The 14,081-nt window shown below is 45.6% G+C and overlaps 1 protein-coding gene across 2 annotated transcripts in view; it reads right to left on the bottom strand.

Annotated features, from left to right (window-relative positions):
• ARHGAP10 (Rho GTPase activating protein 10) overlaps positions 1–14,081 on the bottom strand; it is a 234,932-nt gene that overhangs the window by 18,983 nt on the left and 201,868 nt on the right. For both annotated transcript variants that reach the window (XM_036031869.1, XM_036031868.1), the window contains one exon: positions 1,593–1,740. In XM_036031869.1, the coding sequence (XP_035887762.1) occupies positions 1,593–1,740 (148 nt within the window). The remainder of the gene's footprint in view (positions 1–1,592; positions 1,741–14,081) is intronic.

The following is a 14,081-nucleotide window of genomic DNA, read 5'->3' as shown; positions in this document are numbered from 1 at the left end:
ATGAATGGGAAGCTGGGGAACTCACTCCTCATTTGATTTATGACCAGCATAGCAAGCCCTCCATGTTTCAGGCATGGACATGCTGTAAGCTGAGCACTGGCTCCATCGGGGTGCATAATGTCACTTTTCCCCAGAACTGCTACGGAAGGATGACCAACTGAACTGGTCTCCACCAACCAGTCAACGCTTACTGAAAACAGTATTTGAGAGATCGGGTTTTCGCTTTAAACACACACGCACATGCACCAAACTCCACCCAGGGAGTGATCAGGACTACAGATTCTAAGTTCCCCGGTCCCACTGTCATTGCTGCTAGGGTTACTAGAGAAAAAAAAAGGACACTCATTTTGGGAAAAAAAAAAAAAGCAAAACTGGCCAGCATGTTTGAGTAATATGCACTTTAAATCCCTAGTACACAGCCTTCGGCATATAAAAAATACATATATGACCATCTTGTGGGGAAATATCTCATCTGAGACTGTGATTCCCTACTTTGAGTTTCACTTTGATTCTCGGTTACATGTTCAGTGTCTTCTGATCACCCCCAAATCTTAGCATACAAAATTTCTCCCAGCCTCTTTTAATACTTAATAAGTTCATAATGATTTCATGCGAAGCCAGCAGTAACTATAAAAAGGTGTATAATGTGAAGGACACTTTCCAATTCCATTTAAAGCCCCAAGAACACCCAACTAGGGTCAAATGACATCATTATCCATGAGTTTATTTTAAGTAACTTTTATTTTTTAGACTTTAACTTGAAGCTCAGGACACCCAGACACTCTCAGACTGCATTATAAGAGGAATCTTGGGTGCCATTTGATTGACTAATCAAGTAATGCCACGTGAGTATCAGTGCAGTTCTCCTTGTTCTTTCTGAGCGTTTGTTTGAAGCCTGGCACTCCTTGATGCCCCTAGGCACCCCCAGTCCACAGTTCGGCACTGGAAGGCACCGGAAGACAGACAGACAGACAGACCCCCTCGAGTAGTCAAACCAGGTCCACGGAAGTGCGTCTGTGTTGGTGTATACCTGATACAGTACTTGTGCTGATACACACCTGAGCTGATCTGCACTGCCTGGCGCTACACCCCACTGAGAAGGTAAAATCCGCTATTTCACCCAGCAACTGGCAATTATGCAGGGTGCTACGAAGGAAACGGAAAAGAATGCTGGATTTCCTCCAGAGCCCTCAGAAATTTACACAAGTGAAGTATCATTCTAGAGACAGTTTCAATGGTCCCCCAATCGCACTGCACACTTTGTCCTGTCTCTGAAAGTTCGCAGAACCCGGGGAAAACATCCTGAGCAGGACAAGAACAAGTTTCCTTGGGGCAACCCGAAACTGGCATGAAGCGAACTTGAAACGGATTGGAAATAGCACCCACCTACCCCCCTTCCACCCTGGGAACACAGAGCTACTCAGGAAGGGCCTTTTTCACGGACCTCCCTCCCTTGGGCAGCCCCACTGATTTGAAGAAGCAACAGAGGTTCTTAGCTCTGACGGCTTCAGTACCCACGGGCCATGTGAGGTGGAGATGAAGCCCACGGCCCTCCTTCCCCCAGCACCAAGCGGAATGCCCGTGATACTTACGCAGTGGACGCCGAGTCCCCGTCCGTGACAAGGTGGTTTTTGTCCGCCCCAGGAAGCCCGTGGACAGCGGCAGTTGTGGGAGACGGGGAGGGAAGTGAGTCCAGACTGCTGCTGGGGGTGTCCTCCTTAGCAGGGTGAGGGCTGTCACCTGGGGAGGGGAGAAGACAAGGCATCAACTTTCAAACAAACACTCAGAGGAGAAAACACAACTCCACTAATAATTGTACAACGTCACCTGATTAGCCGATCACATTTTATCCAAAATTACATTTACAATTCAGCGTGCGAGCATCCGGGGGTCTGTCTTTAAAGATTATGTTGTGTGTGTGTGTGTGTGTGTGTGTGTGTTTTTAAATCAGAGATGCTTAAAATATATCATAGATACTACACAGTAAGGAGGGTGCCCCCCCCCCCCCCGAAAAAATCCACTAATGAACATCGGACTGAAGGGACGAGGAAAGCCTCGGTGGCAGCCCCAGTGACACCCCCGTCTACAAGCAGCACCGTGAGCAGGTACAACCACCACCTCCAGAACAGTCTGAGCCACACGCTGGCCCTGCAGGGTCCGGCCTGTCTCTTGCTAGTTGTCTGACGCTTCTTTAAGCCACTGCCAGTCACCACTTAGCGCTTAATAAATTAAAAAGTCCCAAAGCTGGATTACAATGGAATTGCCCAACTTTTTAAAATTCCGGACAGAGAGCAACTTCCATTTCCCTGTGAACATTAGGGACGATGCTGTACAAGAATCGGGTCTCTGCAGTGGCTCCAGAGATGGACTCCAAACCAAAACTGAAAGGCATTCCTTAGATGGGGCCCCTGGGTTGTTGCTTCACACAGACCCTTTCATGAAATGGGTTTAGTACCACGTGCACGCATTACAGTGGAAGATGGAAAAGAGAGGCTGCCCCTCACCCCCCAGCAGCTGTTTCCCTCCGCTGGTCCTCCTGTCATCCCAGCATCCCAGCTGCTACGACAGACACACCTGAACCGCACCCATCACGGCTCGGACCCCCTCAGGCAGACTGACACACCCAATCAGCGTGAGCTGTTGCGGTGCCTTGCAGAGGCCGCGATGTGCCATTAAAAGGGCACTGATCCGGCATTGGGTTTTATAGACGATGGGTCACAATACACAGCTGGTTAACAAAGTGAAAGCAGATAAATACCTAACGTGGGAGTCCACAGCCCCGGGCACAAACAGCTTCTAGCCCAGGAAGCTTACGATTTCCCCCAGGTCTACGTCCTAGAAACAGAGTGGGCCTGAATGCCAGGAACAGCAACAAACTTGCTCTCAGAAAACGATCTTAGACGGATTTCAAATCTACTAGTCATAAAGCACAAGAGGAATTCTGGGCTCTGATTAAGCTAGCTCCCAAGATGCTCACCTTGAAAACTGACTGTATGAAATAATTCTTATTTAGTCACGACCCAGCACACAACGAAGGCTAAGAGAGGGAATCTTAGAAATGGAAACCTAGAAACGATGATATCAGGGGTGCAGGCCTTGGAGGGGTGGTGATGGTGGACCAAGGGACCCGTATGGGGGCAGTGATGGGAGACACCCGGGCGACCCTGGGCAGCAGACGGAAGTGTGCTGCCAGGGAGGGTGGGCGACGCGGTGGGGCAAGCGACGCGCACAATCTCCGTGGCCTCGGGCTCCCCATGAAGCCTTGCTCCGTCCCCACCCCTACATGTGCAGGGCAGTCCAGGATACAGTATTGTGCTCCTTCCGGTCAAGTTGCCTTTTCTATGGCCTTTCACTACAAACGTGTTTAGCTAATTGGAGTCATTCTGCCCCAAACAGAAGGGCCAATTTTCAGACAAATGAACTGAAACCCCATGACAGAACACGATGATTCCCTTTTGACTTATTTTTGTTCTGGGATAAAGCCCACTTGGAAGCGAAGGCCACGTCCTCCCTTGGGCCTGGACAGCTCAGGTCCATCCAGCTCTTGCCTGCAAATGAGCCCAAGAACAGGGGGCTGGACCCTGCCAGGCCCCTCCTGGGCGTCCCTCCATCACCGTGAGCGAGGGCTTCCTTCCAAATTAAGAACGTCTCAAATGTGAGCCCAGCACAGGGTCTAAAGTATATTGCTGAGCACGTACCTGCACGACAGCTGCCAGTTCAGGGCTTGGCTAGAAGGGGCAAAACACGACCAGCCCTGAAGCAGACAGGATAACTTAACAGTGAGCCAGACGCAAGCAGCTTCCTGGCCTCGGAGGCTGGCCGTGGGCCCTCAGCTCCCTGGGCCCCCCTCCCTGGCTGTAGGGCAGGCCACAGCCAAAGCAGCAAGTGAGAGCCTGGAGCTAGCTCAGCCGGATTCCCTCCCACAAGGAGAACCTGCCGGTGGGAAGCAACTGTGGGGAGCTGGGGAGCAAGGGTCCAAGGTGACTTTCAAGAGACACCTGAACTGTTTTTACAACCAGATGCCCCGGCTCGTCAACACTGTCTCCAATCTCTCCCCCGGGCAACACAAGCTGTCACCCAGCACCCTGAACCACTTTCTTTCAGGAGGACTTCTCTCTTGGCTCCTGCCAAACAGCGGCGATCTGAACCTGCAGGTGCAAACAACACCGGCAGGAGGAGGGAATGTGTTCATACGCAAGGCGACCAGATGAGCGATGTGTCACCCTGCCCTGTCTCTGGGGGTGCAGAACCCCTTTTGCCTTCCCTGGAGTCCAGGGCAAGCCTTCCCTGGCGAGCCCAGGAGTGAGTTCGTCTACTTGAGAATCGCTGAATTCAAGGAGACACTAACACCAAGCACATAAACATTAAATACGCTTAAACATGTCTGAAACCTGAGTTCACCACCATCACATTAGTACTTTCTACCTAGTATGAAAACAACACCATTTAATAGAAATAAAAATTCTATATTCGGTGATTTCTGGAATGAAGATTTTTAACTCCTACGAAACGAACTTGTACTTGGGAATGAAAGTCATGTGCTCTTGTCACTTTTCACATTCCACCTGAGTGCCACCCAGCTTCCTTCCCGAGGTGTCACCCTTGAACAGGCTTCTACAGACGGAAGGGTCACCTGGGCGAAACAAGGTTGTTCCAGGCAAGCGAACGACACTGGTCCCGAGGGGCTTTGGTTATGAACAAACTGCAAGAGAGGAAACTCACTGGAAACAGAACTCCCACCACCTAGGCAAGAAAATGACTCCCTCACGACACCCAGCTGAACCCCACCGCCTCCAGCAGAGCCCCTGCCAACCACCTTCCGGGCCTCTTCTGGCCTGTCTCCCACCTGTAAGCAGAAATCAAGTTCAAGTGTCACTGTCCTCTGATGGTTCCATACCTGGTTTTAGTGCCCCATCTCTGTTACCCATTTTTTGAGGACGGAGCATGTCTCAGTCTTGGTGATGCTTCAAGAACACACAGCCGGGCCCGGCAAACCAGGAGCCCTCAGGAAAGACTGACTGACTCGCTGCCATGTGAAACATCACAAACGCAAAGCCCACGCCCATAGGAACTGAGAGGTGCAAAGACCTACAAACCTCTAAGTGTTTTTACAATACCTGCACACAGCTTCCAGTTGTCCTCCTCCCCCCTTCAAGCACCATATATCTCTGATTTCCTATATTCAATCAATACGCATGTATTTACTGTGTTTCTACTTGTGGACACGTCCTACCACGGCTGCTGAGCTATCAAGGTGAAGAACCAGCCCCTAACCAAAGACGCTCACAGCTCAGTGCAGGAGAGTCAGCTCTAGACACACGAGCAGAAGGTGAAACATGCTGTAACGTGGCGCATCAAGCAGCTTCGAGACCAGAGAACGGAACTGCCCAACCGCTGGTGGTGGGGGTGAAGGGCGCGGCGGAGGTCAGGCAACAGGCAGAGGGAGAAATTATTACCAGACACTCAAGTAAAGAACCCATCAGAGAGAAAATATCAAGACTGAACACACAGAAATGAGAATGTGGCAATTTTCGGAGCTCCAAGTAGCTGGATCTGTCTAGAGTAAAGGGTCCGAAGCAAGAGGCAGGAGCATGAAGGGGGTGAAGAGTTTGGGGTGTACCGAGGTGTGTGAATTCGTTCTGCAGGCACTGGGGAGTTACTGCAGAGGCTAGGCAGGGAGGTAACAGGACCCAGAGCATGGAGTCAAGAGGTGTTCGGGTATTAACAGTTGTTAGAATGTTACGAATCAAAGTGACAAGGAGTAGGGGAAGCCCTCAAAGTCTTGACTTAAGGGTCAAGACTTTTTTTAATGGTACCCAGGGAATTAAAAAAAAAAGAAAACAGGAAAAATGGGGTGTGAGAGATAATAATACCAGTTGTAGACAGCTTGGGCTTGAGGTGTCGGTAAAAATCCCAGCTGAAAGTGTCTAGAGGAGACTTGGTTACACGGCGTCAGAGCTCAAGAAAGAGGTCCGGGCGAGTTTCATGAGAGCCACCCGGACAGAGCTGAAGCCACTGCACTGGGTGGGCGCAGCACAAAGGGGAAAAAACGCAGGAATGCGAGAGAGCCTTGGGGGAACCTTAGGTGTAAGGAGCATGCTTCTTCTCAAAGCAGTGTGGCTGGGGGGTGGGGGGTTATTAATATTGTAAATACAGAAAAGTGCTATTTTACACATACTTAAGATTCCCCCACAGATACCCAAAAATTGGAGAAAAAGGCATTTAAGAGGACATGCCTTTCACGACAGCTACTGATTGCACCATTTAGTCTGACTTCTGTATGCCCCTGGGCATATGGAAGGGAAGAAAGAAGGAAGGAAGGAGTGAGGGGGAGGGAGGGAGAGAGGGAGGGAGTTCGTTATAACCTATTCGCTGGCCTGAGTTCTAACGAACTTCGCAGGTACACATCTGGTTAACTGGAAGACAACTGCAGACTCCTAGTGCGGTTCCACTGGTAAACAAATACCCTTCCTTTCAGATCGGAATACCACAGAAGCATCTAAGTATCAAACAGTTGCTCGCTCGCATCAAAGACTTACTGAGAGCAAAGTCATCGCGTGTGCAACACAGAAACATCTGTACACTAAAAGCCAGTCCTCCTCCCGCATGTGCCCCACAACAAAAACGTGATAAAATAACATTTTAAAAATAAATTAAAAAATTGTAACTGTACTAAAAACAGTTACGCGTCTCTGCGAAACAAACAGAAAGGGAACAGAGGTCCAGAGGGCCGGGGGAACGCAAGCCAAATGTCTCCTGGCTCTGGGATCCAGCAGGACCCGCCAGACTTCTAAATCCTTTGGCGTCTTCGTGCAATAAACCTTCAATGCACTGGCGGGGGGAGGGGGGAGGGGTGCTAAAATCAGACTCTCCAAGTGGAAGCAGGGGATTGCGAGATGCTCGCCACACTAAACAGAGGACAAAAATCTATGAGCAAGTTCCCCACTCATGTAGGGATCTGGGTGTGATATGCCTACCCCTCTCATCCCCAAAATGAGGTTTTCATGCAGAAACGAAAAGGCCTGGTTCTGAACCAAGGCACAGAGGTGAACCTGCTGGAGGCAGGAGCCAGAAAGGGCGGACGGAGAAAGAGGAAAGGAGAAGAGGAGTCACCCACTCACCCTGACCCTGTTTACCCTCACACATTATCCCCCCTTCACAGGGGGCTCCTAAAGCATGAGTCTAAGAACTCAGGGAAAACTAACCTAGTCGGAAAACGTGACAAATAAAAAAAATCAGAGATTTAGAGATTGGAAATGTGGAGAACAGAAGTGAAACCGCCAGCATCCAGGTCCCAGAAGAAGAAACTGAGAGGAAGAAATATTTAAAGACCTAAAGACCAATTCATCAAAATTAAAGAACCTTCAAAGACTTCAATCCAAAGGACTCAGAGTGCCAAACAAGGAGATAAAGAAAATACTGCTTTAAGACACATTATTGTGAAATTTAAGAATATCAAATACAAAAAAAATCCTGATAGAGCAGATCATATAAAAAAAAAAGATTGACATCAGAGTTCTCAACAGCATGAACAATAGTGAAGTAATATTTTTAAACAATTAAAAGAATTTTGAGCATTGAAATTATATATTCAAACTGCCATTCAAATGTGAGGTCATAAAAACATCATTACACATAAAGTAATCAAGGTTTGCACACATAGAACTATATTGATAACACTATTTTTTAAATATTTAAATAAAAGCAAATGAGATGTTCAACAAACTTGATAATGTCTATTGTCTTTTAAAACTCTAGGGCAAAAGGGAGGGTAAAAACATAACCAAAATGATGCAGAGCCAAAGTTCTAGAAAATATCAACGTGGTGAGGATGGACAGCCCGGAGGGAGATGAGAGTCAATTAAAAATTTGTCTTATTAGGGGTGGAGAAAGAAACAAATAATTTAACAAACCAACAGATACATGAAATTCTAAGTCCCCAAATAAGGGAAACCTCAGGAAAAAAATAACATATATCATTGGAAAGAGCAAAACAACATTTCCTTTTTTTTTATTATTGTTCAGTTGTCTCCGTTTCCCACCCCTCAACACACACACATTTGTTTTTTTGAAGAAAAAGCAGAAAAGAAAAACATGTAGCAAAATTCGTTAAATAAAAACTATAAAGTGACAGACACCCTAACCTAATAGTAACTATAATATATATAAATGGATTCAACTCACCAATTTAAAAAGTCAGTGACTCTCCAAGTATATATTTTAAATCCAACAATATGTTAACTACAAAAAAACATGCTTAAAGCAAAAACAAAGAGAGCGAACAGTAAATCAAATAAATAAATATACTGGACAAATATGACCCAAAGAAAGACAACGTTCTTAATCCACATGAGAGATAAATGGTCATTCTATACGGATAAAAGGACAAGACAAACAAGAAGAAAAGCACCTAAATGACACAGCCTCAAGGAACAAATAGAACTACAAGGAAAAACAGAAAATTCAACAGTTGTGATTAAAGATTTTAACCCACTCCTCTCAGATACAGTCATCAGGTAGGAAAAAATGAGAGAGATATCTGTAATCAATAACACAAAGCCGATCTGCTTTACACACACACACACACACACATACACACACACAACACATAGAATGTTCATGAAGGAAGACTGAAGTCTTTTTAAGATTCCAAAGAGTAAATATTATGCATACCAGACCAAACATTCTCAGGCCAAAATTGTAAAATACTTAGAATTTTAAAACGTTACTGCAATATATTTGATGTCTTTTTGAATTTTAGTTGACTCACTCAACAGAGATTACTTGAACACTATAGTTAATATACACAGGCTACTCCATAAAGTGAAAAGCTGTTACTCATCACTATTACTATTATCTACTTGCATGTAAGACTTGCTGGGGGAAAATAATCTCCCAAATCACAGTGGACACTGATGAGAAAATGTAGCTTAGTGTATAAAAACTCACCCTAAGTACAGAGAAATAAATCTCAAAACTAAACAATCTATTTTACTTTGAGGGCAGCTTCAACAAAAACCAGGTGGGCTATGCCCTGATGGGTGTGGCTCAGTTGGTTGGGCACTGCCCCACAAAGTAAAAGGTTGCTGGTTCAATTCCCCGTCAGGGCACATACAAGAGGCAACCGATTAATATTTCTCTCTTACATCAATGCATCTCTCCCTCTCCTTCTCCATCCTGTCCCCATCTCTAAAAACTAAGTAAACAGAAATTAAAAAATAAAAACAATAAAATCAGATGGGCTCTTTTAGCAACATGGCATGCACAAAGCTGCTCTAACATCACCCCACCCCACCCCTCTTTGCCTTCATTCATTCTGTCATTCCGCATTTTTCTGTCTTTCAAGTGGCCTGCCCAATAATAACCTATAATGTCTTGCTTAGAGTAATTCAACTTCTTTGCCCAAATGGTGCATCTGCTCTAATGATGCTCTACCCAAAGAAGACCAGAACACCAAAAATTTAGGCTTAATTCCTGATGCTGAAGCACGCTCAGGGGGTGAGGAAGAGAAGGGACATGCTCAAGGACAAGCCTTCTCTGGGTACAAGTCACAGCAGCGGACAAGCTAATGGCTCTGGGAGTGACATGGACAGGAAGAAGCTGAAAATGGGGAGGGAACTACAAAATGCTGCAGGAGGAGGAGAGTGCCGTTTGTTTTGCTGGCTTACATAAGCCTACTCAAGACATAACCTCTGAACTAAGCAGGAAATATTCACGCTGCCCTGGTTTCTACCACCATGTGGCGGATATGATGACATCGATAAAATCTCCCTGGAACCCTTGTGGTCCTTCCTCCAAATGTTACCCAGGACAGAGGGTATACTGAAAAGGAGACGAGTGTCCAGCATCAAGAACAGCACTCCCAAACTCACGTCACACGTATTCTGACATAGTTTGCTAACGTAAAGTCTGAGCTGCTCTACTTGACCGTGTCAAAACCAGTTCCTAACGCTGCACCAACCAGTGTACATCAGAATAAGCCAGAACTTGTTTCCCCTCACCTCGGCGCAAAATGCCGTTGAACTTGACATTGTAAATAAAACCTAATGCTGAACAGCTGGGATGAAAGTGTTCTGTAAGAACGAGGCCAAACCTATCTAGGAGCTGGTGAGGAGCTTCAGATACATGAAACAGTAGCAAGAAAGCACATGTCCACGGACTGTCATACGGCCAACATGACAGCTAGGATGAGGCCAACAATGGAACTTAATGGCTGATGAAGCTCAAAAGATGTAGCTATTCATCCTTTACCAACCAAGCGCATCGGAACAGCAGCACGCACTGAGCAGTGCTGACGGTTGAAAAGCAGCTAACGAAGGTCAAAGTGTACTACTTGACTCATGAGAAATGAGACACCACAGAACTGCCACACTACCTCGGAGCAACAACTCATTTGGTACGGAATTCCACTTGTAACAAGGACATCCGAGGACACTGCAGTTGCACATGGCCTCACCTTTCCTACCCAAGTCTTATAAGTATCATAAGGTCCACTTGCTTCCAAATCACTGTCAACAGTGAAACATTCAAGAGTTCTAAAGGAGCTTGACTTCCAGAACAGCCCACCACTCACCATGGCTCCGAAGGAGGAAATCACAGTTCAGTCCAGTACTGTGTGTTTGCATCTTGTCTTTAGCACCAGCATTCCCATAATTACTGATTTGCAGATGTTGGGGGGGGGGGGTGCAGATAACCAGTCTTACTGCAAGACTGAGGAAAACGGGGAACGGTCACACCCAGACATCACAGAAGAACAGCTGCTCCTGTCTAGCTGCATTATCTAAGATGCTTCCATCCAAGTAGGCTACTCCTTGGTTACTGTAGACAAGTGAACAGGCGTGTTTCTACGCAACCCACTCAGATGCTTGGCTGAGTGAGAACCCTGCGGAGCTCTCTGCCCTTCTGTAGCGGGAAGCTGTCGTATAAAATCAGCATGGCTGGCGCACAGCCGAGCAAGAGAAGCACAGCTTCTCGTGAGCAAAGGCACGGTCAAATCCAAAACCCAGGTGGCCCTCACCGGCCAAAGAAAACCCAGCGCTCCTCATCTTTCTCATCTTTCTATAATACATGCTAGTCACCTCGAACTAAAATGGCCAAATAATTGCAGTAACTTGCTTTAAAAGGCACTATCCATGGTGACATTAAACAGGTAAGATCTGTAGAAAGAAAAAAATCCTAAGTTAGACGAAAAATTCAAGTGAGTTAATTTCTTTCTTAAACTAATTAGAATAATGAAGACAGGTTAGAGAACTCAAAGTTTGGCCTTAAAACGGAACTTTTAGAATTGCTAATGTAATTGTTTAGTATCTTTCTTTAAAAAGCAAGCCCAACTCTACCACTCAAAGGGAATTCTTTACTCTCCTTAGAATAAGTAGGTGGTAAATAATTAGTATTTAAAAAAAAAAGTATAGACTCTTTGATCAGAAAAAGTTCCCTAGGTTTTACATTAGGGAAAACGGGGTGAGAGTATAAGGAATTAACCCTGCCAAATGCCCATTAAGGGAAGAAAGCTAATTGTGTTTCTCAGCAGTGGGGGGGTGCACTGAGAGACAGGTTACAATTGCCACGCAGAAGGAAAGGTTTCTAAAGGCCCACTTACCCCAATTCTCAGTTCCACTGCGAGTGAGATCAATGCCATGCCGGGCAGGGGGCAAGATGCCCCAGTTCCTCGCATTCCCCTTTGCCCTCATCAAACCAGACCAGCCATAAGGAAGCGAAGTGATACGCAGATCTATGGCAGTCAGTGGCTGGATGGGAATAATTCAATCAGGTAATACAAGGCCTCCAGCTGAAACCATGATTAGGAAAGGGAAACATGTCTCTCAGAGGAATGGCCTCCCACCCCCAATAGCAAAAGTACAAAAACAGAACTACATGTAGATATGCATCCCTCCCTGCCAAAAAAACCAAAAATGAATAAGAGAAAAGGCAACACCTGAACTGTAAATTAAAATGTCACATTAAGGCATGAAAAAATATAATGAAATACCATAAAATTATACAGCAGATTTTATTTTCTGTTGTCCAAAGATTTAAAAACTTAAGCATAACATTTGCCCCCAAAAGCTACTGGATGGCTAGGATTGCCAAAAGCGCATGCTAGGAAACGCTGATGAGGGACTCAGCTGTGTTATAACCCTATGACATAAAACACAGGCCCCGTTAGAACGTCAGAGCAGCAGCTAATAGGCATTAGTTGCAATGCCAGGAACCACCTCTCCGACTTGCAAAGGTCAATGGAAGTCAGTAGCAATTCAATTATAAAATGAATAAGGCCAGTTCAGTTGCAATGTCAATAGAAGTCAAAGTAAATTGCTCTCCTCTATAAAGCAGAGAGCTTTTTTATATCATAATCACAGACCTGGGGCATTATTTACAGACTGAGGTTTCTGCCGACATAAACAAACAAAAAATATAACAACCATGTGCCATTATGCTTGGGAATCAAAAAGTAATCAGATACTGTCTTCCATAAACTTCTGAGGAAGGCTGACACTCCGACAGCTCGGGAAATTTAGAGCAGGGCGCTCAGAACACAGACTCCACCCAGCAGAGACAAGGCGGGGGGGTGGGGCAGGGGGACTCCTCTGCTCGAGCCTCCTCCTCCCCCACCAGTCTCCTCACACCCAGAATGTTATTACTATCCATTCTCAGATTAAGACGCTAGCAACCAATAAGCCTACTAATTACGCAGGACAGAAATACTCAAATATAAAAGACTAAGTTTCACTTTCTATGATGTTAAGCCCTCTACTACATACATCAAGCCCTCAAGAAAATGTAAGCTCAAATTCTGGAGTATTTATTACCTATTGGGTGGTGTAGAGCCATTAACTTATTTGTTCTCGGCAAAAACCACATAAAATTTTATTGCCCCAAATGCACGAGGCTAAGAGGAGAATGTGCTGAGACCACAAAAGCTAGCAAGAAGTGACAGAGATTTAAGTCTAGGTTAGTTTGAATCCACGTTTAACCACAAATAATTTGACTATTGAATAAAATTCTTTGCAGCCTAAGTAGTCCCACTGATAGAGGTCCCCCCAATGCTAGGTCAATGTGATTCTGAGAGAGCAGCCCAGGTAGAAGGCGAAAGGTGTGTTAGTTCTAACAGGAAATCACCAGGCAGCAAGTGCCACCCACTCTCAATGTGGTGCCAATCAAATCTCCCCGGGCCGACTCACGCTTGAGGGACTCCGTGTCCGTTTACCAGGGCCCTGCTCCATCCTTCCTCCTATATATACACACACACTCAGCACACCAAGTACCAAGTACAGCTTGCATCAGCATCAAGTTGAAATTTTGTAGCTTAAATAATTACTGTGTGTGTGTGTGTGTGTGTGTGTGTTGGTTGCATGTGCACATATGCCTTTATATGTGTATATATGCACATGCATATGTAACAAGGGATATTCTATAGGAAAAAAAATAGATATGTAGAAGAAGAAAATCATCACGCTCCCAACCCTTAAGGATAACCATTGTCAGGACTGATTAATATTCTTCCAAATTTATTTGAATGCTTATACATCTCTTGACATTTTCCTTTAGAAGCGAGATTATACTGAAAATTCTGTTTCATAACTTGCTTTATTCATTTGAGGGAAGGAGAAGAGAAGGGGGGAGAGAGAAAGACAGGAAGAAAACTAAAAAAAGTAATAGACAGAAGAAGACAGAAAGAAAATTAAAAAAATAATAACAATAAATCTGCCTGGGTGGTATAGCTCAGGGGATTGAGTGCAGGCCTGTGAACCAAAGCATTGCAGGTTCAATTCCCAGTCAGGGCACATGCCTGGGTTGCAGGCCAGGCCCCCAGTGGCGGGAGTGCAAGAGGCAAATACACACTGATGTTTTTCTCAGTCTCTTTCACCCTCCCTTTCCCCTCTATCTAAAAATAAATAAAATCTTTAAAATAATAATAATAATAATAAATCAATGCATTGTTTGAAATGCACAGGTGCCCAGCGCCCCCAGCAGAGTGGTTACGGAACCCCGACTCTGGGTCGGGCTGCTGGGACCCCAGACTGGCTGGGTCACTAACCAGCTGTGAGACAGGCTGAGCTGCTGACCCTCTTTGTGCCTCC

Source organism: Phyllostomus discolor, chromosome 8, assembly GCF_004126475.2.
Source record: "Phyllostomus discolor isolate MPI-MPIP mPhyDis1 chromosome 8, mPhyDis1.pri.v3, whole genome shotgun sequence".
Lineage (NCBI taxonomy): Eukaryota > Metazoa > Chordata > Mammalia > Chiroptera > Phyllostomidae > Phyllostomus > Phyllostomus discolor.
The sequence above is the reverse complement of the archived record's forward strand: the minus strand, read 5'-3'. Positions and strand labels throughout refer to the sequence as shown.